This window comes from Chlorocebus sabaeus, chromosome 12 (assembly GCF_047675955.1).
Source record: "Chlorocebus sabaeus isolate Y175 chromosome 12, mChlSab1.0.hap1, whole genome shotgun sequence".
Classification (NCBI taxonomy): domain Eukaryota; kingdom Metazoa; phylum Chordata; class Mammalia; order Primates; family Cercopithecidae; genus Chlorocebus; species Chlorocebus sabaeus.
The window spans coordinates 84,195,945-84,223,341 of record NC_132915.1 but is presented as its reverse complement, the minus strand read 5'-3'; the positions used below and the strand labels follow the sequence as shown (position 1 = coordinate 84,223,341).

The 27,397-nt window shown below is 52.6% G+C and overlaps 1 protein-coding gene across 4 annotated transcripts in view; it reads right to left on the bottom strand.

Moving 5' to 3' along the window:
• Positions 1-27,397, bottom strand: part of COL27A1 (collagen type XXVII alpha 1 chain) — a 158,039-nt gene that overhangs the window by 61,015 nt on the left and 69,627 nt on the right. For all 4 annotated transcript variants that reach the window (XR_005235389.2, XM_007968312.3, XM_037984064.2 and 1 more), the window contains 13 exons: positions 21,974-22,027; positions 21,300-21,344; positions 17,489-17,542; positions 16,122-16,175; positions 15,441-15,494; positions 12,885-12,938; positions 12,664-12,717; positions 10,971-11,015; positions 9,648-9,701; positions 7,285-7,329; positions 2,564-2,617; positions 623-676; positions 331-384 (listed from right to left, as the gene is read on the bottom strand). Coding sequence is in view for 3 of the 4 variants with exons in the window: in XM_007968312.3 (XP_007966503.3) it covers positions 331-384; positions 623-676; positions 2,564-2,617; positions 7,285-7,329; positions 9,648-9,701; positions 10,971-11,015; positions 12,664-12,717; positions 12,885-12,938; positions 15,441-15,494; positions 16,122-16,175; positions 17,489-17,542; positions 21,300-21,344; positions 21,974-22,027 (675 nt within the window). In the remaining variant the exon portion in view is untranslated. The remainder of the gene's footprint in view (positions 1-330; positions 385-622; positions 677-2,563; positions 2,618-7,284; positions 7,330-9,647; positions 9,702-10,970; positions 11,016-12,663; positions 12,718-12,884; positions 12,939-15,440; positions 15,495-16,121; positions 16,176-17,488; positions 17,543-21,299; positions 21,345-21,973; positions 22,028-27,397) is intronic.

The window sequence follows — 27,397 nt, the reverse complement described above, 5'->3', positions numbered from 1 at the left end:
CTCTGTCTCTTTCCTTTTTTGAGACAGGGTCTAGCTGTATCACACAGGCAAAGTGCAGAGGCACGATCTTGGCTCACTACAACTTCTGCCCCCTGGGTTCAAGCGATTCTTGTGCCTCAGCCTACTGAGTAGCTGGGGTTACAGGCATGTGCCACCACACCCAGCGAATTTTTGTATTTTTAGTAGAGACAAGGTTTCGGTCTTGAACTCCTGGCCTCAAGTGATCGGCCTCCCGAGGTACTGAGATGACAGGTGTTAGCCACCACACCCAGCCACCTAACCCTTATCTGACAGTGGTTTGAGCTTAGGGATCATGAGGGCTTTGCTTACCTGGGGTCCAGGTTCTCCAGGGGTCCCCATACCACCTGGCATTCCAGGATGACCCTGCCAAGAGAGAGAAGAAAAAGGAGGAATCAGCTATGGAAGGTGCCCCTTCCTCCTTCAGTCCCATCTCGGTCAACTCAGCCCCAGTATAAAGCCAGGAGGACAGCAGCTAGGCCTCCTGGACAAAGAGGGAGCTGGTCATTCTGAAGGTCTTGGGTAAGCGGTTGGTGGAGGACAGCAGAGCTGTCACTCAAGGCTGCAACAGGAGAGGGCAAGAGGATGCAGACTTACTCCTTACCATCGACCCCTTGGGTCCAGGCACGCCTGGGGGTCCCATCATGCCACGATCACCCTGTGATGGAGACAGCAATGCAGGCAGGTCACGGCTATGGCTGTGGGGTGGCTCTGTGGGAGGCAGGTGCAGAGGGCCATCCAGAGGCTCAAAGAGAGGTAGGGGTTTGCTCAAGGTCTCTAGAGGGTCCCTGCCTAGTTCACGGCCACATCACCCAGGTGGGGATCTGGGATTTCACTCAGAGGAAGCCAAGACCTCTGGCAAGCCCCGGAAGGCCTCAGCACCCCCTGTAGCGGGCCACACAGTGAACTTCCCTCCAAGGATGGTCGTGATTAAGGAAACGCTAATTATCATTGTCCCCTTTGATCCTGACCCACATCATGTTGGTCCTTATTAGGCCTGGCATCCCCTGGGCTAGGCTTGCTGAGGCAGAAACAGCAAGAGAAGGGGTGTCTTTCACTCTCCTCACCCCCTTTCCAAACCTAGATGAGATGCTAGAGAATCAGAGACATAACTCATTCCCTCTGGAGCAATCCAGACACACTGGGCAGAGTTGGCAGAAGGTAGGTGCTCTGGGTTCGAATCTTGGCTCTGTTTTTATGAGGCCCTGTTTCTTGTATCTGCCCAGCCAGTAAATATTTATTGAGCACCTACTATGTGTCCGACACTATCTGCAAGACTCTGAATATACAGTGGTGAGCAGGCCTGCTCCCATGGAGCAAGGCACTCAGAGGGTTGTAGGAGACACAGTGCAGTGAGGGTGGGGGTCATGGTGCTAAGGTGTTATCAATGGGGGACTTGACCCACTGGGGGCAGAGCTGGTCAGGGAAAGCTTCCCTCGGGAAGTCGCTCTTGACCCAAGAGCTGAAGGATAATGAAGAGCATCTGAGCAAAAAGGGTGGAGGCAGATGGGGATGGGAAGAGTGCCTTTGGCCAAGGGAACGGCACAGGCAATGATTTGTAGGTGAGAAGGGACATGGGACATTTGAGCAACAGCAGAAGGCCAGAGTTGGCTTTGATGTTGCGCTATCATTATGTAAGATGCTACCACTGGAAAAAACAGGGTGAAGGGTACTATTTTTTGCAACGTCTTATGAATCTGTCATTATTTCAAAAGAAAAAGTTAAATTTAAAATTTCAAGACAAAAAGTTGAATTTAAAAGGAGGAGGAGCAGAAGGGGAAGGAGGAGGAGGGGGAAGCGAGGGAGGAGGAGGGGGAGAAAGGCAGAGGCCTGAGGGTCTGGCCCACATAGAGTGATACAGTGAGGCACAAGAGGAGCCTGGAGAATTAGGCGGGGCCAGACTTGGGGGGATACTTCCTCCCTCTAGACCTCAGTTCCTCCATCTATTCAATGGGAATAATATTGGTTCTCCCATAGGGCCTGCTCTGGGGCATACAAAGGAAGGCAAGTGCCTCCAAAGCCCTTGGTGGGAGCTGGGAGCCAACAGGAGGCAGAGTGTCTCAGTGAGCAAAGCATAACTAACCTTTGGCAATGAACCTGGTTCAAATCTGAGCACTGCCACTTATTATCTGGGTGACCTTGAGTAAGTCACCTCCCCAGTTTGAGCCTCTGTTATCTCATCTAAAACAGAGGCTTAGCAAGGCAACTTCATCCTTCCCCTTTGTAAAGATGAATCTTTTCCTCCCTGCTCTCGTCCACCCCATGCAGGGCCAGTGGGCAGCCGTGAGTAGCTCAGGTCACACGCATCCGCTGGTTGTCACACAAAAGTCTAACTGTGCTTGAGGCTGATGATAGGAGGGCAGGGATGGAACCCCAAGGGATGCCAAGAAAGGGAACAATGGCTCTTGGCAGGCTCAGAATGCCAGGTCAGGAGAGAGGCTAGGGGAGGGAAGTCTGAAATCCCCAGGTCAAAGGGCCTCTTCACCTTTTTAAAATTTCAAAACACAAGCTCTAATTGTTTATCTTATCCCTCAATACCACTTACCTTTTCTCCCACGATTCCTGGCTCCCCGACCAGACCAATGAATCCCATAAATCCCTATGAGACACATTAACGAAAGCAAGAGAAACAATGTGAATCCGGGGACCCAGCCTGCCTGCTCCTTCCCTTGAAGCTCATCTCCCAGCGGTCTCCCGCCCGTGCCTGGTCACCCAGCCAGCATGCGGCTGTGCCGGGGAGAGCGCTGCCTCTCTCTGGGCACCATTCTGACTTCCCTCACTCCACCAGATGGTTCTGATTTTGAAGCCAAGCCGTGGAGCCGCTGCCAACATCCCTGGGAGCGCCACACATTCTTCCCGCGCCAGAAGCAGGCTGGGAGGCTGCCACGTTTGGAGAGCTGGGGTTGGGGCGGGGGGTGGCCCTTAAGCTGAGCTGGGAAGAGGCCATCTGTGCCCATCTTTCGGGGCTCTGGGGCTGTTTCAAAGAGTGAAACAAACCCTCTGGCTGGGATAGAAATACCGTAACAGCCTCCGCCAAGAGAACTGATTGGAATCAGGGAGGCGGAGGCCTCTTTACTGTCTTCTGAAAGGCCTTCTTGCCTGTTTCTGAAAGGGTGCACACACACACACGCTGTGGCTCCCGCTGCTCTGTGGAACTCCGCTGGGTGACAACTTGCCTCTGGGTTCCAGGGGGTCTTTCTAGGTGGCCCCAGCCCTTGCCATCTCCCTGAGCAGGCGAACACGCACACACGCAGCGAGGGTGGACAGCCAGGAGGGGTCACCGAGGAAGGCCCACCAATTTCTTACTCAGGCCCTACTTTCTTCCCTGCTAAGGAAAATGCAACTGAGTGGGGAGGGCCTTGTGTGGTTCAGGAGTGCAGAAGTGGCTTCGGAAGAACCCAGCTTTGCAGCCAGGAGTGAATTAGGAAAGACGGAGGGATGAGTGGATTTCTTCCATAAAATCCGCTCCCTGTCCCCCAAACCCTGGCCAGAGTAGAATGAGACCTTGGGCCAGGAATAGGCCAGAGGTTGTGTACTCAGGCAATAAAGCTGGTCCAACTGTCAGTCAACTACAGTGAGAGCGTTACCTCTGAGATCCACACTTTCTTATCTAAAGACAGTTTTAAAGTGGTCACTTCAGCAAGGGCCACACGTGTCTTGCTGCTGCAGCCTGGGATGGCAGCTCTGGTTGTGTGGCTCCAAAGACCATGCACCTTCCCCTCCAGCCCAAGGCCTCCAAAGCATGTGGCTGTGAACAGGGCCCGGATCTCCTGTACATCCCAGCACCACGCTGGCACTACACACGGTGAGTCCTGGGCCTGCCTCTAGTTCCCTGGGCTCAGAGACCTTTCTGAAGTATAAGGTAAGAGGGATGAGGTACTAGGTATGAGGTCACAGCTAACATGTCACAGAAAATAATCAAATAATTGATTTTTGCAATAACTTAATTTTTAAAAATTAATTAGAGCATTTTCCAAGTGATAGCACTATTTTAACAGCTTGAACATATTGAGCACTTCCTGTGTGCCAAGCCCTGTACCAGGCACTTTATGTCACTGTCATTCAGTCTTCAGGTGTGTGGGTTCTGGGCAAATCAGTCTCTCAGAGCCTCATCTGCAGAATGGGAGACAATAAAGGTACCTCCGTACCTCCTGGCGCTATTCTGAATACGGGAGATGGTGCACGATGCGTAGAGGTACTTCATACATGTTCGCTCTTTCCCATCCCCTCTTAATTTATTTTACAAGGGCACAGGGGTAAGACAGAGGCCTGAGCTTCCCACAAGGGAGCAGTCAGACATTTAGAGGATGCCAAATGAAGGGAATAAAAACTGCTCTGTTAAAAGGCCCCTGCCTGATTGGCCCAGAGAAACAGAAATTTCATAGCTACTTTAAATTTATGAGATGTTGGGTCCTGGAAGGCAAGCAGGTCATAAACCTCAAACAAGAAGCCAAACAGGATCCTAATGAATAAGAGCCATACAGCAAGTGCCCCATCGCCCAACCCGCACCCCTGAGATCCCCCTTGGGGTACCATCCCAGAACATCCTGGCAGGCCTGTTCTTGAGGCCGGTCCAGAGAGGCCAGGCCCCGAAGTCCAGGCAGGTCAACGGAGAAGCAGCTCTGAAAGCTGCGGGCATGGCTGGCTCCTCTCAGGTTGGCAAGGCGGGCACAGGAGGAGGCAGCATTGTTGCCCACAGCAGGCACTGCACAGGCGGGATCCGGGTCCCCAGTTTTGGGGAGGAGGCTAGCCTGGTCCTCGCATTGCCTACAGATAAAGGGCCATTGTCTGCTATGGGAGGTTTTCTTTCTCCTCTCATATGCTAGGCCTTGGGGATACAACTGAGAATGAAAGGGCTATGGATGCTGAGCTGCACTAGACAGCTCAGTGTGATGTGTTTACATGCGTGGCTGCCCCTGGACGGGGCGTCTTGAAGGCAAGACCCATGCCCTGTCCTCAGCACCTCAACCAGGGCCTGGCAAGCAGTCTGTGCTCTGTTAGAGACATGCCAGGGCTCAGGAGGTCAGAGAGTTTTCAGCCCTCGAGGCAGGCATTGGAAACCCAGCAGACCTCAGTGTCAGTCTTGCCTCTGACAGTGATGTTACTGCCTGTGAGATCTTGGACAAGTTACTTAACTTCCCAGAGCCTCAGTTTCCTCATTTGCAAAATGAGGATAGTAATACTGACTGCCATAGACGATTGCATAGATAGCATTTGGCACACAGTCTGGTACCTAACAGGTGACTAATGAATGTCACTGTTATTGGGTCGTTGCAAAAGTAATCCCAGTTTTTGCCATTATAATGGTAAAAACTGCGATTACTTTTGCACCGACTCAATACTATGATTACAAGGAGGTCCCGTGGTGTGAGCTTCAGAACTTTCCCAGGGATCCTCTGATTCTGCAGTGAACAGAAAATACCTGCCCTTTCACTGTGACCACATGGGGTGAGGAATGGCTGGCATGGTACCTCCACGTGCCTTATAGCAGCCACAGGGTTCCAGCTCTGCCTCCTTCCTGCTACTGTCCAAGCTGCCTGGGCAGCAAGCTGGGTGCTCTGCTGACCAAATGAGCCTGGGCTGCTCCAGGTGAGGTTCCCACCCCTCCTGGGCCTGGTTCTGCCACTATCCCACTTGGTGATCTTGGTCAAACCTGCTTCTCCTCCATAAATCCCAGATTGCCAACATGGACTTGAATCTGGGGGTTCTAAACCTGGGGTCTCTGTCAGGCTCTATGAATAGAATTCAGAGGGTATATCAACTTGAACGGAAAAAAATTAAAACTCTTGTTTTCATGAACCTCTAATTGAAATTTACATGTGCCTTAAATATGAGTGTAGGCAACAAACCACAGTAGTATTACAAGGACCTGGGACTGTCCCAGAAAGTGACATGTCACATTACCATCATTGCTGCAGAGATCTCAAAATACATCACTAAGGCTTGGCATTACTTTAAAATTGAGGCCGCTGTTATACTTGCTGCTAGAACTCATTATTTAATGCATTGCCAAAGATATGAATATATTAAATAACATATTTTCATAATTGCATTTCTATATAATCAGTTTCCTTTGTTTTTAATTTTAGGCATTTACAAACTCTATTCTGAGAAGGGGATCCTTGGGCTTTTCCAGCCTGGCAGAGAAATCCAAGGCACAAAAAATGGTTAGGACTCTTAGACACAGTGATTTCCAAGGATGTTTGTGTTCTGACTTCCAAGACCCTGCATATCTATTTCCCGAGGGCCCTACCATTAGCATAACTATGAAATTGAATTTGCTGATCAAATTGCCCTTTTTTTTTTTTTTTTTTTTCCAATCAGGAAATATATCCAGGCCACGGCAGCCTTTCCAAACTCCTGGGCTTCCCACAGAATGCGCTCGAATGTCACTGGAAAGATTTCAAAAATCCAGGCCTCCCCCTGCTTTAATTCCTTTCTTCCCCCAACAGATGTTGCAGGCCTGGTGAGGAAGCCCATCGTGTGTGACTCTCACGCCACTGACAAGGTTTCGTAGTTCAGCCAAATTCCTCTGTGGCCATCCCGAGCATCAGTCCTTCCAGCTTGAGGAAGCCCCTTCCAGAAATGAGCTCCATATTTAAAGGAGTGGAGGAGATGAACACCTCTCCACCTCTGAGTCCTGAGGTTAAGCTTTCAGGAGGCCCCAGGGCTGGGCAGGAAGGACTGAAGCTGTCCGTCCGCCCATCACTCAGAGCTGTTTCTCTGGACTTTAATTGAAGGTCGTGATCCTCAAACCTCCATTTTAATGACTAGTTGCAACCTCTTCTCTTCTTCAGACCTTGACCAACCACCAGAGCCACTGGTTTGGATTTTATCTTCTATATAATTTAGGGATGCCTAGACCAACGGCCTTTGGCAAGTGGTAACACTTCTCTGGCCTTTGGCTTCCTGATCTATAAGCTGATGGGAACACGAGCAACGACTGCCAAGGGCTCCTCCAGTTTTAACGTCCTGGGGGAGCAGTCACATAACCTCTTTGGGCAAATGCACCAAAAACCTGTGTGTAGAGTCAGGCTGTGGGAAAAAGCTGTCATGACTCTGATCTACGCCTTTCTCATTTAGAGACTTCCCCGCTCTGAGGGTCACCGTCCACATCCATCAAAGGGGTAGAGGACTGAACCTACCTCGGGAGTTGTTCTGAGAATTACACGAGGTGGTGCCTGGAGGGTGCTGGGCAAAGGGCTTGGCACAGAGTAAGGGCGCAAAAAAATGGAGCCACTCATTCAGAGACCGTTGCTAACTAACCTGTTCTCCCACAGGCCCTGGCCGACCAGGATCCCCTGGTTCCCCCTGCAAAGAGACAAAGAGGAGGATGGATTAGGATGGCAGATGAAAGTCTAGACCTCCTGGGGAAGTCCCAGGCCTGCTGGCCTTAGTTGCCATTGGTGGGGATGAACCAGGGATCTTATCTCCAGTGTGTGGTCTTGGAGACCCCCAACAAATGGGGTAGAGTCAAAGGGGTACTTGGACAGAACCTCAAGCAGACATGACTCTAGTCACCCATTCCCTCTGAGGGGGCCTTGGCTTACTCAGCACCCAGACGTATATGTCTCATCTAGGTCCTTCAGAAGCCCACTGCATTTTGTGGAGGTGGAAAATGAGGCCCAGAGAGGTGAAGTGACCTGCCTGAGGTCACACAGTGAGCCAGAAGTAGGGCTACAACCGAAACCTTGGTCTGCCCAGTTGAAATGCACATTCCAAGCCAGGTGCGGTGGCTCATGCCTGTAATCCCAGCACTTTGGGAGCCCGAGGTGGGCAGATCACCTGAGGTCAGGAGTTTGAGAACAGCCTGGCCAACATGGAGAAACCCCGTCTCTACTAAAAATACAAAAATTAGCTGGGTGTGGTGCTGCACGCCTGTAATCCCAGCTACTTGGGAGGCTGAGGCAGGAGAATTGCTTGAACCCAGGAGGTGGAGGTTGCAGTGAGCTGAGATTGCACCACTGTACTCCAGCCTAGGTGACAAGAGAGAGACTGTCAAAAAAAAAAAAAAAGAAAAGAAAAGAATTGCATATTCCCACTGCATCAGGCTGTCCTATCGCAGGAAGAGCAGGGACATGGGACGTCAGGGCACCAGGGTCCTAGACCTCAGCACACCAGAGCTCTGCCACCAACTCACAGGTGGCTGGGGTGAGTCCCATCTCTGCTCTGGGCTCAGCTGCCCCAGCTATAAAGAAGGGAAATCAGATTCATTTGTCTTCAAGGCTCTGTCCCACTTTCACATTGGGTGGCCTATCTCGGCCTTGTCTGTCTGTTTTGTCCCATGCTGATGTGGTTCCTGCTCCTCAGGCGGCCATAGCTGCCCTGGTCTCCCCACAGCAGACCTGTGGGATAAATCCACACAAGCGATGTCACCACTCCCACCACAGAAACCCAACTGGTATCTGAGGGAGAGAGGCCGAAACCTCAGACGGCAGGACATGAGCTCGGGACTAGCCAGGAGTTTGGTGCATACATGGATGTGGCTTACTGCGAGCCTGGGTGGAGCCTCCTCCCCCTTCAGCTCCCCCCGGGACCTCATGAAAACTAGAGGGGCCAGGAGAGATGCGTGGGCCATTGCCCCAGAAGGGAAGTAGCTGTGGATGACCTGGACTCCCCCGGCTCTGTCCTAACCTCCTGTGGGTTTGCCCATCCGTAATCTTGACCCGATAATCTTTTGCCCAGAATGGCTGGGAAACTCCAACTCAAGGAGAGTCCTTGGAAAACTATTAAGTGAGGCTGCCCATGGGCTGAGGATCATTACTGTCCCACCTTGGGCCAGGTCTTTTTTGATAATATTTTTTAAAAACCCTATTAATATATGTACTATCTATTTACTATGCAGAATAGGGAAAATATAGAGGTCCATAGAAGAAAATGAAAATCTCCAATTTCCCCACCAACCAGAACTAATCCCTGTCCACTTTCTAGCCTCTGCTCTGTGCGTAAAGAAACAGGGCGCCATGTTGGCCAGGATGGTCTCGATCTCTTGACCTCATGATCTGCCTGCCTCAGCCTCCTGAAGTGCTGGGATTACAGGTGTGAGCCACCACACCCGGCCAGCATGGTGAAACTCTGTCTCTACTAAAAACACAAAAAATCAGCTGGGTGTGGTGGCACACGCCTGTAGTCCCAGCTACTCAGGAGGCTGAGGCAGGAGGACCAGTTGAACCTGGGAGGTGGAGGTTGCAGTGAGCCGAGATCGCACCACTGCACTTCAGCCTGCAACAGAGCAACTCCGTCTCAAAAAAAAAAAAAAAGAGAAAATAAAATAAAAAGAAATGGTGCAACCCAGCCCCTGCTACAGGCTCACACTTGAGCATTTCCCTTTATAACCTGTTCCCTCCACCACCCCCACCCCACATTCAGACATCTTCCCATCTTGTAAAATAGCCCAAAACACCATCTAGGGTGGCTGCACTACATCCCACTACTTGAACAATCCCCCACAGTTGGACACTTAGGTTATGTCCATTTTTTTCATCTTTTACCAATACTTTGTTCTAAATGGGAACCAATTTTTTTCTCCCTTTTCACAACTGGCCGTGGGATTTGCGGTTTGAATTGGGGCCTGAATATGTAGGACCCCCTCTTTCCTCTTGTCCCAAAGGATCTCCGGGTCCCCTTACCTTCACGCCATCCAGGCCGGGCCTCCCAGGAAAGCCCTTCCTGCCAGGCTGACCCTGCAACAGAGAGAGAGGTAAGTGGGAGAAGCTGGGCAGGGGCAACATTGCTGGGGTCCAGGAGCCCCAAGGACCTGGCATAGGGTATCCATGGCTGTAGAGAGCCACATACCCTGGTGGCCAGGGGCATAGAACCCTGAGTCCACCAGGTGGCCAGCTGTCCTGGAATGCAGGCAGGGTTTCCAGCTGCGTGAACTCCGGGAAGCCTCCCCCATCCCTGGGCTGGTCTTCCTGTTGTAAATGAGGATGATGATACTTGCCTTCAGGGAATGAGGGAAAGGAAGGAACTTGGCAGATGATAGGGGGCACAGTGAAGGGAATGGCTTATGCAAGTTGGTCCTCAAAGTGTGGCCTGAGGACTCCAGGGGTCCCTGGGACCCTTTCAGAAGGTTCACGAGGTCAAAATGATTTTCATAATAACACTAAGATGTCATTGGCCTTTGTCACTGTCACTCTCGTGAAAGTAAGTGGCATCATCCCGAGGCTGCATGGTGTGTGATATTGTCAGTGGGCTGAACGCAGAAGCAGAGCTGAGAAGCCAGCTGACTTCTATTAAGCCAGACATTAAAGAGATCTGCAAAAATGGTAACACAACGCCACTCTTTCCACTCAATTATTTTGCTATGGAAAATAGAGTGAATTCTCCTAAACATATTATTTTTATTAACAGGAAATGAGCTTATGATTAATCTTCAATGAATGAATAAATACATTTAAAGTCTCTTGGTTTTAATTACTAATCTCAGTAGATGTAACCCACACAAACAAAGGGCTTTGGGTCCTCCATCATTTTTAAGAGTGTAAAAATCTCTGGATACCAGAAACTGCATGAACTGCTGGTTTATGCAATGGCTGGGATCAAAGGGGGTGTGGGACAAGTGACTTCGGAAAGGCAGCTTGGAAGAGTGCAGAGGGCTCGGGCTAAGGGCCCAGGCAGGGCGTCCCCACTGCCTGGCTGTGAGATGTTGAGTTAAAGCCTTCACTCTCGTTTGCCTCTTCTCTAATGAAACCAAGGAAAGCAATCCTGTGTCAGGGGAGAATCAAGGAGAATAAATACTGACATGAAGCACCTAGCATATAGGGGGTGGGCAGTGACAGTCAGTTTCCTGGCTCTTGTCTCTCTCTTTTGGGTCTGTCCTAGTTCTCTCTCTGGCTGGTACAAGGCCCTCACTGATGACTTCCCTCTGGAGCACTGACCACGTTGCCCTGCCTGTGCACAGCTGGCTCAGCTCCCATGAATGCCACCTACCCCAGGCTAGTGATACTCACCTCCAAGCCAGGGGCCCCTGGTGGCCCCATGGGTCCCTCATCTCCCTAGAATTGGGAGACACGAGAGAGGAAAAAAGGAGAAAGTTAATCCAGTTGGACTTGCAGAGATCTTGTCCTATATGGAGGGAAAAGGACGGATGGAGGAGAGCCCTCCTGGACAAAGAGAAACAGTATCCCTGGCCCATCTGCCTGGCCCCACTCAGGGCAGAGGCTCCACTGGCCATGGCCTAAAGGCCAGGCTACACAGTGACTTCCAGTGAATGGCGACTCCATGGAAGTCCTGGGCATCAGAGTTAAACCCCATGGTGTGCTGTGAGGAACAGAGCCTCAAACTGCAGTTCAAAGACGTAGGCTCTGAGTTTTGCCATTTGCTCACTGGCAGACCTCAGCCTCGCTATGTTTCAGTTTCCTAGAGTGGAGAAGATCATCCTCAAGTATAGTAAGTGGCTTCAGCTGAGCTCCTGGAGCTCAGCAATGATGCCTTATTCTTTCTTGCAGCCACCCCCAAACATCACTTGGGATGGTGCAGTGTCTAGGGGGTGTTTGGTGAATGAATGAATGAATGAAGACGTGAACAAGTAGCAGGCATACATCTTGAGTGGTAATGTGAGTGTAGACAGGAGCACGTGGCTGGTGCCTTTCCCTCCTCTCCCCTACTTTCCCGCTTCTGGCCCATGAGACTCTCCTGGTCCCCCCCAACGCCCACAGGCTCAGGGAGCCTCCGAATTGGCTCCTTCTGGTATGCCAGGCCTGACCAAGGGGCTCCCTCCAGAGCCACTCCCCAGCTCCTTTCCCCCAGCTTCCAGGAAAGCAGCTCCACGTGGTGGCTCCCAGAGCCAGCGCTGGGACCCCGCCAGACCCAGAGCCAGCCCAAGAAGGGATCCATGTCAGCTGGATGCCCGCCTGCGGTTGCGGTAAATCTGGGCTTCCCGCACCCTCAGCCCAGGGCTGTGTGTCACGGGGGCCTGGCGCCTGAGCTAAGGTAAGTGGGGCACAGAAAGGCTAACGATGGCCTCATGCACAGGACAAAATCGGGGGCCCACCCATTTAGTGCCCACCTGGTGCTCCAACAGCCCCATAGAGACCCTTCCCAACCCACTTCATCAAGTGCACATAAATAGGCAGATCGATGCTCTGCCACTCACTAACTGTGCAAGTCAATGTAATATTCTGGAGGTGCCCCCAGGCCACTCCCAGGAAGCATAGAGTTGACAGCATAGGACGTATGTCATGGGCTTTGGGTTCAAGCAGACCCGGGTTCCCATTGTGGCCCTGCCTGCTACTAACCATAAGACCCGACTGAGTCTCTTTTCCTCTCTGGGCCTCAGTGGCTTCATCTGTAAAATGGGGCTGATAATTCCTACTCCCCCATTAATGTCCTCATAAACTGCTACTGTGAGCATGGCATTGGCAGTAGTTCTGGGAAAGAAAACTCCAGGGTGATGAGGGTGCAGCGGAGGGAGGGTGCGGGGAAGCCACCCTGCCAGGTGACAGCAGGGCAGAGAAGGTCCCTGGAAGGGGCATGGGAAGAGCTGTATAGGATGAGCTGGTGGGTGAGTCTGGGGAAGCCCTGGGTGGTGCCCTGGCTGAGGGGGCTCCAGCCCCAGCTAAGGACTTCAGTACCCAGGACAGGGCAGGCTGGGGGCTGTAATTAGGCCAGGATGGGCAGTGGAGCGGGGCCAGACAGTCTCACCTCGGGCCCCAGCTGCCCACGGGGTCCCGGCAGGCCTCGGGCTCCAGGCTTACCCTGGGGAGAAGGGAACAAAAAGGGAGAATCAGAGGCGGCACCTCCATCTCCATCACAGGCTGGCAAGGCACCCCCTGCGTCCAAGCCAGACAGCCAGCCCTTGAGGCCTGTGGTTTCTGCAGAGCTGTCTGCTCCTCCAACTGGAGCTGCCCTGGGCAGGTACTTACCTTCATGCCTTCTGGGCCGTTGTCGCCAGGGGGGCCGATGTCTCCTGGGAATCCCTGAGGGGAAGCAGAGAGCAGGGTCACCCACGGAGGCTATGAAGGGAGTGCTACAGGTATGCGTCTTGCAGGGGGACTGACTGGGTTTCCATCTTCTCCTGCTGGGATGGGACCCCAGGCAGGTCAGTTAACCACCTTGATCCTACAGTCCTCAGTTCTAAAACAGGGTGCGTGGTTCCAGCCCTGACACCTCAGAGAGTAGCTGAGACAATACACCGAATGGTGCAGGAAAGCATTAAGGTTGTGACAAGGAAGGTCACACTCAAGGTCATTATTTCTCAAATCCGGTGCTGCTACCGGGTCAGAATTATGGGTGTCTGGGGACATTGTTCCCCAGAGCCAGCCATGCCTTGCCCTGAGAAGTCTTGTCTTTTGACTGCAGTAATCCTGCAGAGAGGATGATTTTCTGGGTTTGCTGTGACTTTGAAAGCATTGAAAAGCGCTGATTTAATTAACGTCAGCTCCAGTCATCGTAAGCTGAAGTCCTTCCTACATCCTGGCCACATGTGTTAGACTCTGCCCCACTCCACCCATGGGGGCTCCCTGCTTCCCGATGAGGGCCATCCCCCTGGGATGACTGTACAATAGAAGGTTCCTCCCGCACAGAGCGAAATCACCTCCCTTCCCTGCAATATCCTCGTGCTCCTCCTGAGGGTCCCACAGAGCACAGGGACTCCCTCTCCCCCACAGTGGTCTTTGCACAGTTTGGAGACCTGTTACGCGGTTCCCAGAGCCCTGCCCTCCTCCTGTGCTACCCTGAGCAAATTCCTTAGCCTCTCTGGGCCTCAGCTTCCTTATCTGTAAAATGGTGCCTGTACCACCTCCCTTACAGGGCTGTTCTTAAGTTTAAATGGAACCAGCAAAGTTGCAAGTGCTCCGTAAAAACCGCATCCAAAATGATTTTGGGTCCTGTACCCTGGGAAAAGAACTCTGCCTGGGGTGGGCCCATCTCTAAGTGAGAACTTGGTAGTCGGGATGCTGAGCAAATCCTGATGCTCACTCGCATCTGACCCATTGACGAGTGAGAATTGATTCACCCGGGTGCTGGAGAGCTGGAGCTCCCTCCCATGGTCTCTGGGAAAGAAGCAGGCAGGGTGCTGACACGCTTATCAGCTTCTGCGCTTATCAGCTTCCGCCTTCAGCTGAGCAGAGCTATCTCCCGGCTATGGAGTTGGCCAATCAAAACAGAACACAAAGATGGGAGAGGCTAATGGCTAAATTGTCCAGGGACCCAGGAGAGGGCCAAAGCAGACCTTATTTGCTCTTACATAGTGGAGCGACCCTGAGGAAGCCACTGTCCTGCTCTGTGACTCAGTTTCTTCAACTGTGAACTGGTTGTAGTAATATCTCCCTCATGTGCCTCTGTGGTGATTCAGAACGTTCTCATCTCGAGGACACTACACAGCCTCCTGGCACCAGGAGGTGCCTCATAAATGTGAGGGAGCATGCCTTCCACCCTCATGGGCCAGAATGCTGGGAAAGCCGGACTCTCAGAAAAGCCTTTTTCCAGTGACCAGAGGAGGGAATTGGGGCCATGGAAAAGAGGCCAAGTCCATTTGTCTAAAGATAGGACTGTGTGGTGGCCAAAGTCAACACAGTGGAAAGTCAGAACTTGTAGCTTTTAGGAAACATTTCCTCATCCATCCGAGTGATAGCAGAAGTGATCCTTGGAAGGGTCCGGCCTATCCGCAGAGCCACACTTTTGTCTTGGATACAGAGACCTCATGGGTGAGCAAGACCTGGAGGCCAGTGATTTGTGGGTGGGGGGGCTCCAACTGGGGTTGGCCTAGGTGCCGATGATCCTGAGAGGGACAACAGCCCTGGCTCCTGCTCAGCCCAGCTTTCTAGACACGAGACGCATGCTAAAGAGAGTGGGGGTAAAGAGAACCCGGCCAGCTTGCTTCGCTCCGTTACGTGTGAATTCCGAGTTGATCATTCAGGTGTAGCCTACCTGTGCCAATGATCACACATATCAGAAACCCTCAGGGTCTCTCCTTCCTCAACTAGAGTTAATATATGAATTGCTAAATCTATCCTTATTTCTTCTTCATTCAAAAGTCCGAATTTTCATTTACTTCTTGCTCCCCATACCGGGAAGCTCTGAGCCCTGAATCGTTCCAGAGTGGCTGTGGGTGGTTAGGAAAGTTCCAGGGCTTGGAGAGGGAACTCTAAGTGGAGAATGTGGGAAGCTCCCGTGAGGGGCCCAGACAGTGGCGCGCAGAGGGCTTTCATGAATCACAAAGCTGCGGTGGCCACAAAGTTGGCAGAGGACTCTGAGGCCAGCTTTGTGTCCCTGTTGACTTTTGAGAGCCCCTGGGTAAGAGCAGAAGAGCAGAAAGGGAAAATAAATGATTGCTGATCTAGGAATTTCTCCTCTCAGCCTCATCTCTCATATCCTGCATGACCTAAAGCAAGTCTTTCCCCGTCTCTGGGCCTCAGTTTCCCACGGATGAGACCGAGTCCCAGCTACAGCCAGACACAGAGAAATGGGGCATCACATACCTCGGGTCCAGGGGGCCCGGGAAACCCAATGGATCCTTTGTCTCCAACTTTGCCCTGTGGAAGAGAAAAGGTTGCAGGGAGGCAGGGGTGAGGGCCCCACCTTCCATGAATCCCCTTCGTTACCCCCCTGGCTGTGGGTAGTTGGAAAGTTCAGGAGCATGTGCATAAAATCTGCCTGGACAACTAGAAGGAGCTACCATTCAAACTCTACCTCCTGCACTTACTAACCATGGGACCCTGGGCAAGTCACTTCAACCTTCGGAATCTTAGTTTGCCCATCTGCAAAATGGGAGCAATATTAATTCCCTAACTCCTGGGGTAGTTGGCAGCCTTCAAAGAAACAAAGTTCAGAAAGACACACAGCGACACTCAATAAATGACAGCCACTGCTGTTATTGATAACATCACTATTGTTTACAAGACATCAGGAACCCCAGATCCTCATCAGGGTTTTGTCGGCGAATAAGGCCTGCCTCTGAAGCTGGCTGAGTTACTGAGCCTCTCACAGCGTCCTCATCTGTGAAATGAGCAGATCCCATTCCTGCCCTGCCCTGCCCTGCTGCCCCCAGGAGCTCTGCTGCAGGAGGAAATGAGGTCTTTGAGGTGAAGGTGTCCCCGGCCACGTTCCATGATCAGTCAGAGAGTGTGAGATTTGGGGGTGCTGGAGGAGCAGGTACTTACCAGAGGCCCTGGCTTCCCCCGTGCACCGGGGAACCCTGGCAACCCCTGGCTCCCCTGGAAGAGATCCAGAGCAGGCTGGGGTTAGTGAGGAAGAGAAATGGCCAGGTGAACAGCTGCCCAGTCCTCCTGCTGGTCCCAGGCCCAGAGAATGCCCGCCTTGGAGGAGGATGAGCTCCTTCCTTCCTTTCCCTGCTGTGGGCTCGACTTGGATCACACCTGCCTGACACCCCTATAGGCTGGGCCCCAGGAAATGCTAATGAGAAACAGCAGCCCCTGTCCTCACCAGGAAGAATCAGGGACCCTGAGGCTGCATGCAGGCTCCGCAGCGCCTCTGACGCCTGGGGAACTCTGGAGACTGGATCCAGTAGGGGAAGAGCCAGGCCTGCTGTGGTTCACAGCCCGGAGATACCAAGGCTGGGTCAGGACAGGCCAGAGAGGAGGGAGGGAAGAGGAAGAGGGAGAGCTGGCCAACATCTGGGCCTCATTGACTGGCCGGGAGAGTTCCAGATGTGGCCACATGATGCCAGACACAGGCAAAGGGGAGCAAGTCTCAGCAGGCCCACAGCTGTGCTCTGGAAGTCAAGGCCACCTCAGTTTGATCCCATAGTCAGTATGTCATTTTGTAAGGCCAGTTACCTTATCCTAAATATTCATGATCAAGGGCAGGACCCTGAGCCCAGCTCCATCAGGGCAGTCTGGAGCCTTGTTCTCAGGGAACTCACTGTCTGCCGGGGACTCAGCACAAGTCACCCAAAATCAGAGGAGAAAGGTGGCACCACCAGCGAGGGGAGGACATGCCTCTCAGGGCACTTAGAGAGGGAAATGGCCACTTTCTGAGCAGGTGGGGAAATGGCCTCTGAGCAGGGTGGCGTGGAGAGGCTGGGTGGAGGGGTCCCGGGCGGGTAGCAGTCTATGTGTGTGTACAGAGGCGCACAGCAGGCGGTTTGGTGGGGCTGGAGTGCAGGGCTGTAAGGGGGACAGCAGGAGTGTATCAGAGAGATGCACTCACTGGGGTCCTGATGTCTGGTTAGGGAGCCAGGGTGCCATTCTGAGAGCAATAGGGAGCCACGGATGGTGTGTGAGTGGAGAGCACAACTTTGCCCTCAGAAGAACAATTGGGTAGCAGTAAGAAAGAAAGAGAGAAAGCAAGAGGCTGGGGCCCAGAAATAAGTTAAAAGGTCACTGTAAAGTTGAAGGAAGAGATGACAAGTGGATCAAGGATGGAGAAGACTGGATTATTTCAAAGGCAGCCGTCTCACAGGTGGGTCCTGGCTCATGATGGGCCCTAGGAAGGAAGCCAGGACCAGGGAACAGCAAGGCAGGGGCAGGGGCAGGGGCAGGGGGAGGGGAAAATCTGATGCAATTACCTTGTCTCCTTGGAATCCGGGATCTCCTGACACACCTGGAACCCCTTGTTCACCCTAAGTACACACCAGCAAAGAAGGTTACAATGGAGACCACGTGGGCTCTGGAAGCCTCCCCCACAGACCCCCTGGCGAGGTACAGCTGTGCCGAGGCTGTTTCCCAAGTCGGATCCGGCCAGCAGCAGCCTTGTGAAAGGAAAGGACGGGCCCCTGGCGAGGAAAGCAGGCGGTGGCGGGGGGAGGTGAGCTGGCCGATGTGCAGACTTGCCTGGGGCTGCTGGGATGGCTGGAAACGCCACTAACAGAAGCTAAGCTGCCCACTGCCCAGTGTCAACTGGCCTTGCCTGGAGAACTGACGCAGAGCAAATGAAGTGTTTGATCCTTCAGCCTCTTCATCATCAACTGGTATTGTCACACAGGGGTGAGGGCAGCGTGTGAAAGGGCCTCACACCAATGTGGTTTCGGAGTGTTTGCGTCTGCTGTTTGATATTTTTCACCATCAGACTGAGCTGTCACTTCCTCCTCCTGTGGGGGTTTCTGTGCTAGCAAGCAGCTTTGGTCTATGTTTTTTTTTTTTTTTTAAGATGGAGTCTCACTCTGGTTGACCAGTTTGGAGAGCAGTGGTGCGATCTTGGCTCTCTGCAGCTTCGATCTCCTGGACTCAGGTGATTCTCCCACCTCAGCCTCCCCAGTAGCTGGGACTACAGGTGCATGCCACCACGCCCAGCTAATTTTTATTTTATTTATTTTTAATAAAGATGGGGTTTCACCATGTTGCCCAAGCTGGTCTTGAACTCCTGGACTCAGATGATCCGCCCGCCTCAGCCTCCCAAAATACTGGGATTACAGGCGTGAGCCACTGTGCCCAGCCAATCTACTTCTAATTAACTATTTTAATCAGCTATAGCATGGGAAATCAGATTTCCTGGCTTGTTAAGACTATGTGTACACAGCGAGTAAATTGGTCTTGACTTAAGTCTGGGTGTTTGTCTTCTAACACGATGTACTGCACAGGCTTAGTGACACTGATTCTGGCTGATGGAGGCCTCTTCTCCTCCCTCCGTGTTTTTAGCCATGTTCTGAACGGGTAGTCCAGATTGGGAGCTGCTTCCCCTTAGGGCGGGAACCACCTCACACGGCCCTCACCTCACCCTATCCAGCCCTCCACGTTGGACATTACTGATACACTGTCGGCCCCAGGATTCAGAATACATTTACAACCCTGGGAGCAGGAGAAAGAATGGGGAGAAAAATCCGGGAAAATGGAGAACCTTAGAAAAGCCACGCATGGCTAAGGCCATGACCTAACAAAAAAACTTCCTTAGCAGAACAAAAGTCAGAATTGTAAAAAAAAAAAAAAATTTTTTTTTGAACTTACTTTGCTTTTTCCAATTTGGAAAATCCTGTACAACATCCTGGTGTTTGGGGAACCACAGGACTTTTTTTTTTTTTTTTTTTTTAATGTCCAAGAGAGGAGTGAGGAGGTGAAAAAAAAGAGTGAAAATAGAAAAACAAGGAAAGTTTAAAAGGCACCTAGGAAATCAGAACAATGAATTTGAAGGGAGCTGGGCTCGGAGCAGGAGCTTTGCTTCCAGAATGCTCCTCCAGGCTGAGAGAGGGAGCCAAGCGGTTGTAAGTGGGACTGAGTCCAGGATGGGTCATGGAAAATCTGGGATTTGAGGCAGGAGCAACCTTGGAACATGAAGGGATGGCTCTGTCATCCCAGGGTAGGGCCAGGGGACACGGATGTGTGCGTGGCTGATCGGAACACAGCCTTAAGGCTCCTCTCCACCAAAGGAAAAGGGGTTTCTTTCTCCCCCCGCTCTCTTTTTTCTCCTAAAGACATTTGATTTTCTTAAAAACTATGGGCATGAAAATAATTTCCTCCTCCTTTTTTTTCCAGACTTTTCACCTCTCTAAATGTCCCAGGCAACTCCCATCAGCAAGCCAGCCGAGTTCCATGTAACACATTTATTTCCATGTTCCTGAAGCAACACTGAGCTGAGACCAGCTCCACAAAGGGGCCTATAAAAAGCTCACTGCCTACACTCTCATTTTCCCCGGCTTCCTTTCTCTCTCTTTCATGACTTCAACATTTCCAGAGCACAGATGTCTCAAACCTTGGGATAAACAGGTAGGTGTGGGGAAACCCCCGTCTCCATCAGAAAGCCCCTTCAAAGAGGGAGGGCTCTGGCAGAGGGGTGTAGCAGACAGCAGGGTAAGGGGCGGGCAGAGGTGGGTTGTGGCTGGAGGCTTGGGCATGGCAGAAGGAGATGGAAGAGGTAAACACAGGTAGAGAAAGGACTGGGGTTGGCATTGCACCCAGCTGGCTACCCAGGGATAGGCTTGCATAATATAGTCTGGATATGTCCATTTTCACCCAGCAATTCTAATGTTCTAAAAGTCCAGGGGCCTGCAAATCTTTCTCTCTCTTGGTTTCTCCAGCTGTGAGATGTAGGCACTGTGAAATATGAACTTCCCAGAGTCTCACTAGCTCTGACCTTCTGACCTTAGTTCTGCTTAACAGTTGAGGTCTCTGGAGCCAGGTGACTCTCTACTTACCAGCTGTGTGGCCTCAGGGAAGCTTCTTTTTTTGAGATGGAGTCTTGCTCTGTCGCCCAGGCTGGAGTGCAGTGGCGCGATCTTGGCTCACTGCAACCTCTGCCTCCCAAGTAACTGGGATTATAGAATCAAGCGATTCTCCTGCCTCAGCCTCCCAAGTAACTGGGATTACAGGCGCCCACCATCATGCCCGGCTAATTTTTGTATTTTTAGTGGAGACGGGGTTTCACCATGTTGGCCAGACCGGTCTCAAACTCCTGACCTTGTGATCTGCCCGCCTCGGCCTCCCAAAGTGCCGGGATAACAGACGTGAGCCACCGTGCCCGGCCCAAGCAAGCTTCTTATTTCACAGTGGGTAGGAGGATTAATGGGTGGGTCCATGTGGTGCACTCAGATGGTACCCAGCATGGCACCTGACCTTATGACTCAGGTGTAGGGGGAAGCAGAGGTACCTAGAGACAGGTGCGGTGTCAACTGACCACAGGAGGGACTGAGCAGCAGTCAGTCCTTCGGATGTCTCACGGATACTTGGAATGTTGCCCTGAACCCCTCCTGCACCCCCTTTGGGGGTCCTGGTTTGCCAAGGGTCTGAAGAGGCTAGGCAGGAAGACAGCCACAGAGCAGGGTACAAGTGCTGGGCCCTGTGTCTCTGGTATTCAGATGCTGCTTCACTCTGGGCCCCCAGGGCCTGTCTTCCCACTTCCAACTCTGGTTTGGCACAGGGTGAGACAGGAAGAGCTCAGCAGCAGGGCTGTACAGAGGACACATGGCAAGGGTAGCCACCCCCATGGCAGCAGGAGAAGCGGGTCAGGGGCTCAGAGTCGCATTTCCAGTCGGCACGCTCTCTGGGGTTGGGTTCCCAATTTCACGCCAAGGTGGTCTATGTAGATTTGTTTCCTCCTGTGCCCTCACTGCCACACTCCTTGCTCTGTGGCTTTGCCTTCAAAGCACAGATGCTGGCCTCAGCTCTACTCTCTGGATTCAGAGCCCTGTCTTGACATACCTGCCCCGCTTGCTGCAACAGCTGCTTATGCACTATCTGCTGAGGTTTTCGGGTTCCCAGAACTATCTGCCTGAGCCCCACCCAGAGTGACTAGGAAGAAGCTGGGGAGCACAGATTTAGGGGAGGCGAGAGGAGAGGCAAGAAGAATGCAGGGGAGTGGACCTGGCGAGAGATCAGCAGCAGCCTCCGGGCGGAGAGGGGGTTGGCATGCAGAGAAACCACAGTGCAATAAGGGAGTATTCAGATCACCTTATCACCTTTCAGTCCGGGCTCCCCCACGCTGCCCATCAGTCCCTGCAAGACAAAGACCCAAGGCCAGCTGTGATGGAACTCTAGGCCACAAGAGTTAGGAGCCCTGGCTTAAACGTGACTTGCTGCCAGACCCCCTGCTCGATCCCCCAACCTCAGTGTTCACATCTGGGGGGCAAATGACTCCCATGTCACAGGGCAAGGGTGTGGACTGAAGGAGCTATGAGAAGAGGCAGTGAACCACAGCACTGCAGACAAATCCAGAGGAAGAAGGCACTGATGGGGAGGGAAGGGCATGTTGGTTAAATGGGGTCGTCCCTGGGATGTGGTCTAGCAGTCTTGGCCTGCCTTCCTGCTGCACGCCCTTCCCACTCAGGGATGGGCTGAGTTCACTGGTTTGCATGGTAGTTTCTGTGGCCCTGGTGATGTCCCCCACTGGACTTCCAGTGCTCTGAGGCCTGGAACCATGTCAGCTCGAGGAGGATGCCCGGCCTAAATGACATACAGATGATGCCTGGCTCTGGGGCGCCCAGCTTCCTCCTAGCAGCACTCTGAGCATCCTGCCATCCTCCCTTCCCCTAGCATCATCTAAGGTCACCCTTCCTTCTGGGATGAAATGGGTCGGGGGTGCCCACTTGGGATGAGGCCTGAATTGGGGGACGTCCCTTGCTTACCTTCATGCCCTTGGGTCCTGGGTAGCCAATCGGACCCAACACTCCCAAGTCACCCTGTGGGGGAAGAAAGAGAAGAGGGTGCTGTAAGCAGTGACCCACAGGAGGCTGGCCTGGGTGGTGACAACAATCCCCAAGGTCCCTGGGGCTGGGCTTCTGAAGACACGACTCTGTAGGATTGATCTCAGAATCTGGAATGTTCTTCATCTGGAGACCTCCACTAAAGTGCTGGAATAAACTTCATAAAGATCCTTGCCCAAGCTCATTTCTAGATGGCTGCCCCTTCCCTATCCCCATTCCTTTCCATATTCAATATTTTTTTCCTCTATCTGATTCTTTACCCCGGATCAGGGACAAAGGGCTTTTCATTTGACTATTTTGGACCCTCAGGCTCTCTCTATCTGTCCCCCCAGAGCTGCTGTAAGAGTTAAAGAAGGCATCAATGGGAGTTCTGACTCCTCCGGCTACATGAGGGGAGGCACCTCCTGCTTCCCAGAGGCTTGGCTATCTCTGAGGAGGGCAGCAAGTAAGGAGTGAGGCTGTTGATCCCAGAAATTTCCAGAGTTGGCGATGGACCCTGTGGGACACTACAATCAGCTGGTGGATCCTGGACCACAGGTTAGAGACCCAGCTTCAGATCAGATCAGCCAGTCCAAGGTGAGAAAAATGGAGTTCCCAGACCTGAAAAGCCAAGTTCCCTTCACGACTGTGGAGTTTGCAGGTGACAACTCAGCCTGGCTGAGTGCTGTCCCCATGATGCCCCTCCTGGCCTTTCCGCAGCCTGCCTTCCTTCCTCTGCAAGGAAGGCTCTGGAAAGCACTCAACCAGGCTGAGCTGCCATTTGCAAACTCCTGCAAACTCCACACCGTCCCTCTGTCTGTCTCCCCAGAGGCATTCCACTGCACAGGCCCCGTGGCCCTTCCAACAGGAGCCAGGCAGGAATGTGATTTTTCATTCTCTGTCCACCCAGTGGACCACTGGGTCCCACTCTCCTCTGGGACTCACTCACTGTGTGAACTGGGGGAACTTGATGTCTCCACGCCTCAGTTTCCTCATGTGACAAGCGAGGACGTACAGTACTGTCTACCTGCCAGCCTTGTTTCCAGGAGTAACTGATTTAACATGTAAATACTTGGCAATGTCTGGAGTCATTTTTGGTTGTCACAACTTAAGAGGTGCTATTGGTATCTGGTAGGCAGAAGCCAGGGATGCAGCTCAGCATCCTGCAGTGCACAGAACAGCCCCCTGCCACGAATAACCATCCAGCCCAAATGTCAGTAGTGCCAAGGTCCAGGAATCCTGGTACAGAGTGAAGAAGCGGCTGACTTTTCTCTTAACCAGCCTACGCTTTTCCCCTCAAATCTCACTTCTGCCCACTCCATCACTCTCTCAGCCACAACCATAACATTAAGTCCGCACTCAGAGAAAGGCAGACCCTGAAAATACCCTCTTCTCTCCCTTGTCCATCCTCCGTGACTGATACGAGCGTCTGGCTGCTGTGTGGTTTCAACGTGGCTGACCTCTCTGGGCCTCTGTTTCCCACCACCTGATCAGGCTCTATGGAGGCCCCTGGCAAGTGCTCTGAGGTGGGGGCACAGCTCTGAAGCACTGGAGGAACAAAGGCTGCCCCAGGTCTCCAGGCTCAAGAATGGGAACTGGAGTTCTTGTCTGAGCTGCCTGGAGACGTCTCGGAGGGAGGCCAGGCAGAGAATGAAACATCACATTCCTGCCTGACTCCCGCAGGAAGGGCCAAGGGGACAATGCGATGGAATGCCCCCGAGGAGAGAGAAAGACAGACAGACAGACAGACTGTGTGGAGTTTGCAGACGGCAGCTCAGCCTGCCTGAGATGATGCCGATTCTCACTCTCCCAACCCCAGAGCAACAGGAGTCTGGCCTTGGCGCTTCCTGGCCTGTGTGATCTTGGGCAAACGCTTCCCCTTCCTGGACTTTAGGATTCTCATTTGATTGGATTAAACAAAACCTCCCAGCTGAGCCTTTGCTAAGAAATTCTGCTTTCAGGCCCAGCGTGGCGTCGTGGTTCACGCCTATAATCCCAGCACTTTGGGAGGCCTAGGTAGGAGGTTTACTTGAGGCCAGGAGTTCAAGACCAGCCTGGGCAACATAGGGAGACTAAATCTCTACAGAAAATATTTAAAAATTAGCTGGGCATGGTGATGCATGCCTGTGGTACCAGCTACTTAGGAGGCTGAAGCAGGTAGATCTCTTGAGCCCAGGAGTTCAAGATTACAGACAGCTATGATAGCGTCACTGAACTCCAGCCTGGGCAACAGAAAGATACCCTATCTTAAAAAAAAAAAGAAAAGAAAAGAAAAAGAAAGAAATTCTGCTTTCAGGTCCCATCAAATAATCTCACTGAGAAAGTGAGGGCTCAGTTTAACGGGTGTTAATAATAAGCAAATTCCAGTTGCCAGCACTGTGCTAAGCACTTGACCTGCCTTAACCCAGTAATTCCTCGCCACAGCCCTTCAAGATCAGTCTACTACTGTCCCCATTTCATAGATGAGGAAACTGAGGCTCTGAGAAGTTAGGGCTCCAGCGAAATCACAGAGCCGGGGCACCTCTGGGATTCACACTAGGCAGCCTGTCTCCAGAGCTTCTAGGCTATTCTGAGGTGGTCTCTGGAGAGGAGGGAGAGAAGCCGGATTGGAAGGGAGGCCAGCTCTCTCTGCAGAGAGCCGCAAGTCCACAGGTCCCTCTGGCTGCTGCCTCTCTCCTTTCCTGGATGAAGGCAGCCAGGGTGGCCAGCCCAGAGTTCCCCCTGATGCACAAATAAACAGAGCGGGCTCTGCTGGAGGAGTCCTGCTCTGCTGGGGGCCAGGCAGGGTGGCAGGCAGAGGGGCCGCCAGCAGCTCGGGAACACAGGCTCTTTCTTCCTCCCTCCAGGCCTGAAGTGGCTTGTTGTGTGGGACTGAATTCAGTGCAGGCTGGATGGTCACCTGTGTGGGTCCTCGGGAGTCACAGCACAACACCCCATTCCCCAGGTCCCGCTCGCTGCCTCAGCAGGCCTCTCCGAAGGGGTCTGTGTGTGGTGGGGGCAGGGACCTCACGTGGGCATCCAACCCTAGGGGAGAAGGAATCTGGCAGAGAGACCCCTGCCTGCAGGCCACACCCGGAGAAGGTGCCAGCTTGCATATGGCAGGTCCCCCTGTGTTGGTGGGACCCCCACATTGGGCTACAAAAGCATTTCCGGGAGGAACAAAGAAAACTCCAGGCCAGCATCCCCCGAGGGCAGCTTGCAGAGCAGCCGTCTCCTGTGTACCAGACGCCCTCCAGACCAGCTTGGCCGGAGCCACTCAGAATGTCATGTCCCCGTGAGAAAGAATAATGAATAAGGCCCTTAATTTGGATCCTGTTTCCACTTTTCTCTAAGCTCCCAGACACCACACGCCACACTGTGCCCTTCTCACTGACTCCCACCAACAACACAATCAGCCCCGTCTGTCACCATTTAAAGAACGCCCACTGTGTGCCGGATGCACGCTACCCACTTTGAACCCTCCTTAACAATAGCTAAATGTCACTCTGGGCACCTTTGCCATGCCAGGGACGATGCTGGTGGCTTGGACGCTCACCAGCTGCTCACAGTAACCCCAGGAGGTAAGCGCCACTGTCAGTCCCACTCCATTTTACAGATGGGAAAACTGAGGCTTAGGGACAGGTGACATAACCTGCCTGAGATCGAGCGATAAGCAGGGGGCAGAGGCAGGACCGGAACCCAGGTCTGTCCATCTATCTGTCTGTCTGTCTGACCCCACAGTCCATGCTCACAAGGTCTGAGTTGGCTGTTGACCAAAAAAAAAAAAAACAAAACAAAACCACTGACGGCTGCCTTTCCTGTTGCTACGTCTCACCTGAGACAGGGCATCAGGTCAAGTTGGAGACTCGGAAACATGGAGTTGTGCTCCCCTGACTGCCAGCCAGTGGACGCCCGGAGGCTAACGTGGGGAACATCCGGTGCCCATCCTTCATGATGGTTGCTCACACATCTCACCTTCCTGCCCTGCTCTTCCTCCTTAGCTGTGACATACTTAGCCACTGACGTATCTCCCCAGCCCTGGCTCAAGCTGTTTCCTATTCCCAGAGTGCCGTGCCCTCCACTGGCATTGTTCATGCCCATTTGTCCTTGGGCCTCCAGCGCTAACATCACTTCCCTGACCCCAAGACCGGGTCATGCCCCTGCTGTCAGGCCTCAGAGCCCCATGCCTCTCGCTCAGGGCCCTTGACACCGGCCATCCTTTCTGCGTGTGCCTATAGGGCCACCGCCTGTGCTGCCTCCAGACCAGGGGCAGGTGCCTGCTCTGAGGACCTCACCTCTGTGATTCCAGTGCCCAGCACAGGGTACAGCTCTGAGGAGGTGCTTGGTAAAAGTGGCTTAATGATGGTGAAAAAGAAAGCTAAACATGCTCACTTATAATCCCTCTGAGGACTGCCTTTGAAGGCTAACAATGCCAGGTGGGTTAGGGACAGGGAGCTGGAGCTGTGGCCAGTTCTAGTTGCTGTGTGGTCTTACTAAGCACCATCTCTTACACGAGAACAGCCCTGGCACTGCCCAGTCCATGCTGTCACACACCCGCTATAAGTCTTGAGGAGCTGGGGATGTGGTGCAGCCATGGAGAGTGTGAGCTGTGACAGGCCAGGTCCAGCTGATTGGCTGTGTGACCTTGGGCAGGTGCTTCACCCTCTCTGAGGCTCAGTTTCCTTAAGTGTAAATTGGTGGCCCCACTTCCTACCCTCAGAAGGCTGTTGTGACAATTAAAAACTTCGCACAGGGTTGGGCACAAGAGAGTTAGTTGCATGGCAGGTGGCGGGGTATCTGACTTTGCTTTATAAACAAGGAAACAAAGCCAGGTGATCGTTTAGTGGCAGAATAAGGTGGACAAATCCATTGCCCCTCACATGCTGGGTTTGTGGCCAGATCACATGTTCTTTGGGTCTCATTAAATCATGGAGGAGCCAACATTTCCTCTGTGTCACTCTGAATAGAAAGGACAGAAATCGTCTTTGTTGAGCAGATTCTGGAATCAGGCACAGTTTTCTTGAGGGCCTGCCAAAGGGTTTCAGTTACTCAAAGAGGGCTGTGTGGAGGCCCTCTCACCTCTGAGGCTGCAGGGAGCCACCGGTGGCTTATTGGAATTGAGGCATATGGACCCAGGTGACAAGCCCGACACTTCCACTCTCTAACTGGTGACCTCGGCTTCGCGAGGTCTCCCCAGCCCAGTGCATGCGATGCACACATAGCAGACAGACGCTTAATAAATGTTAGTTTGTCCTCTCACGCCCTTCCTCCCGGCTGCAAGGACCCGGGGGACGGAAGGAAGGTTTGGCTTCAGTCTGCATGCAAATTGCTTCAACTGACTAGACAGAGGCATTGAATAAATCTGAATTTCCACTAAAATGATTATCA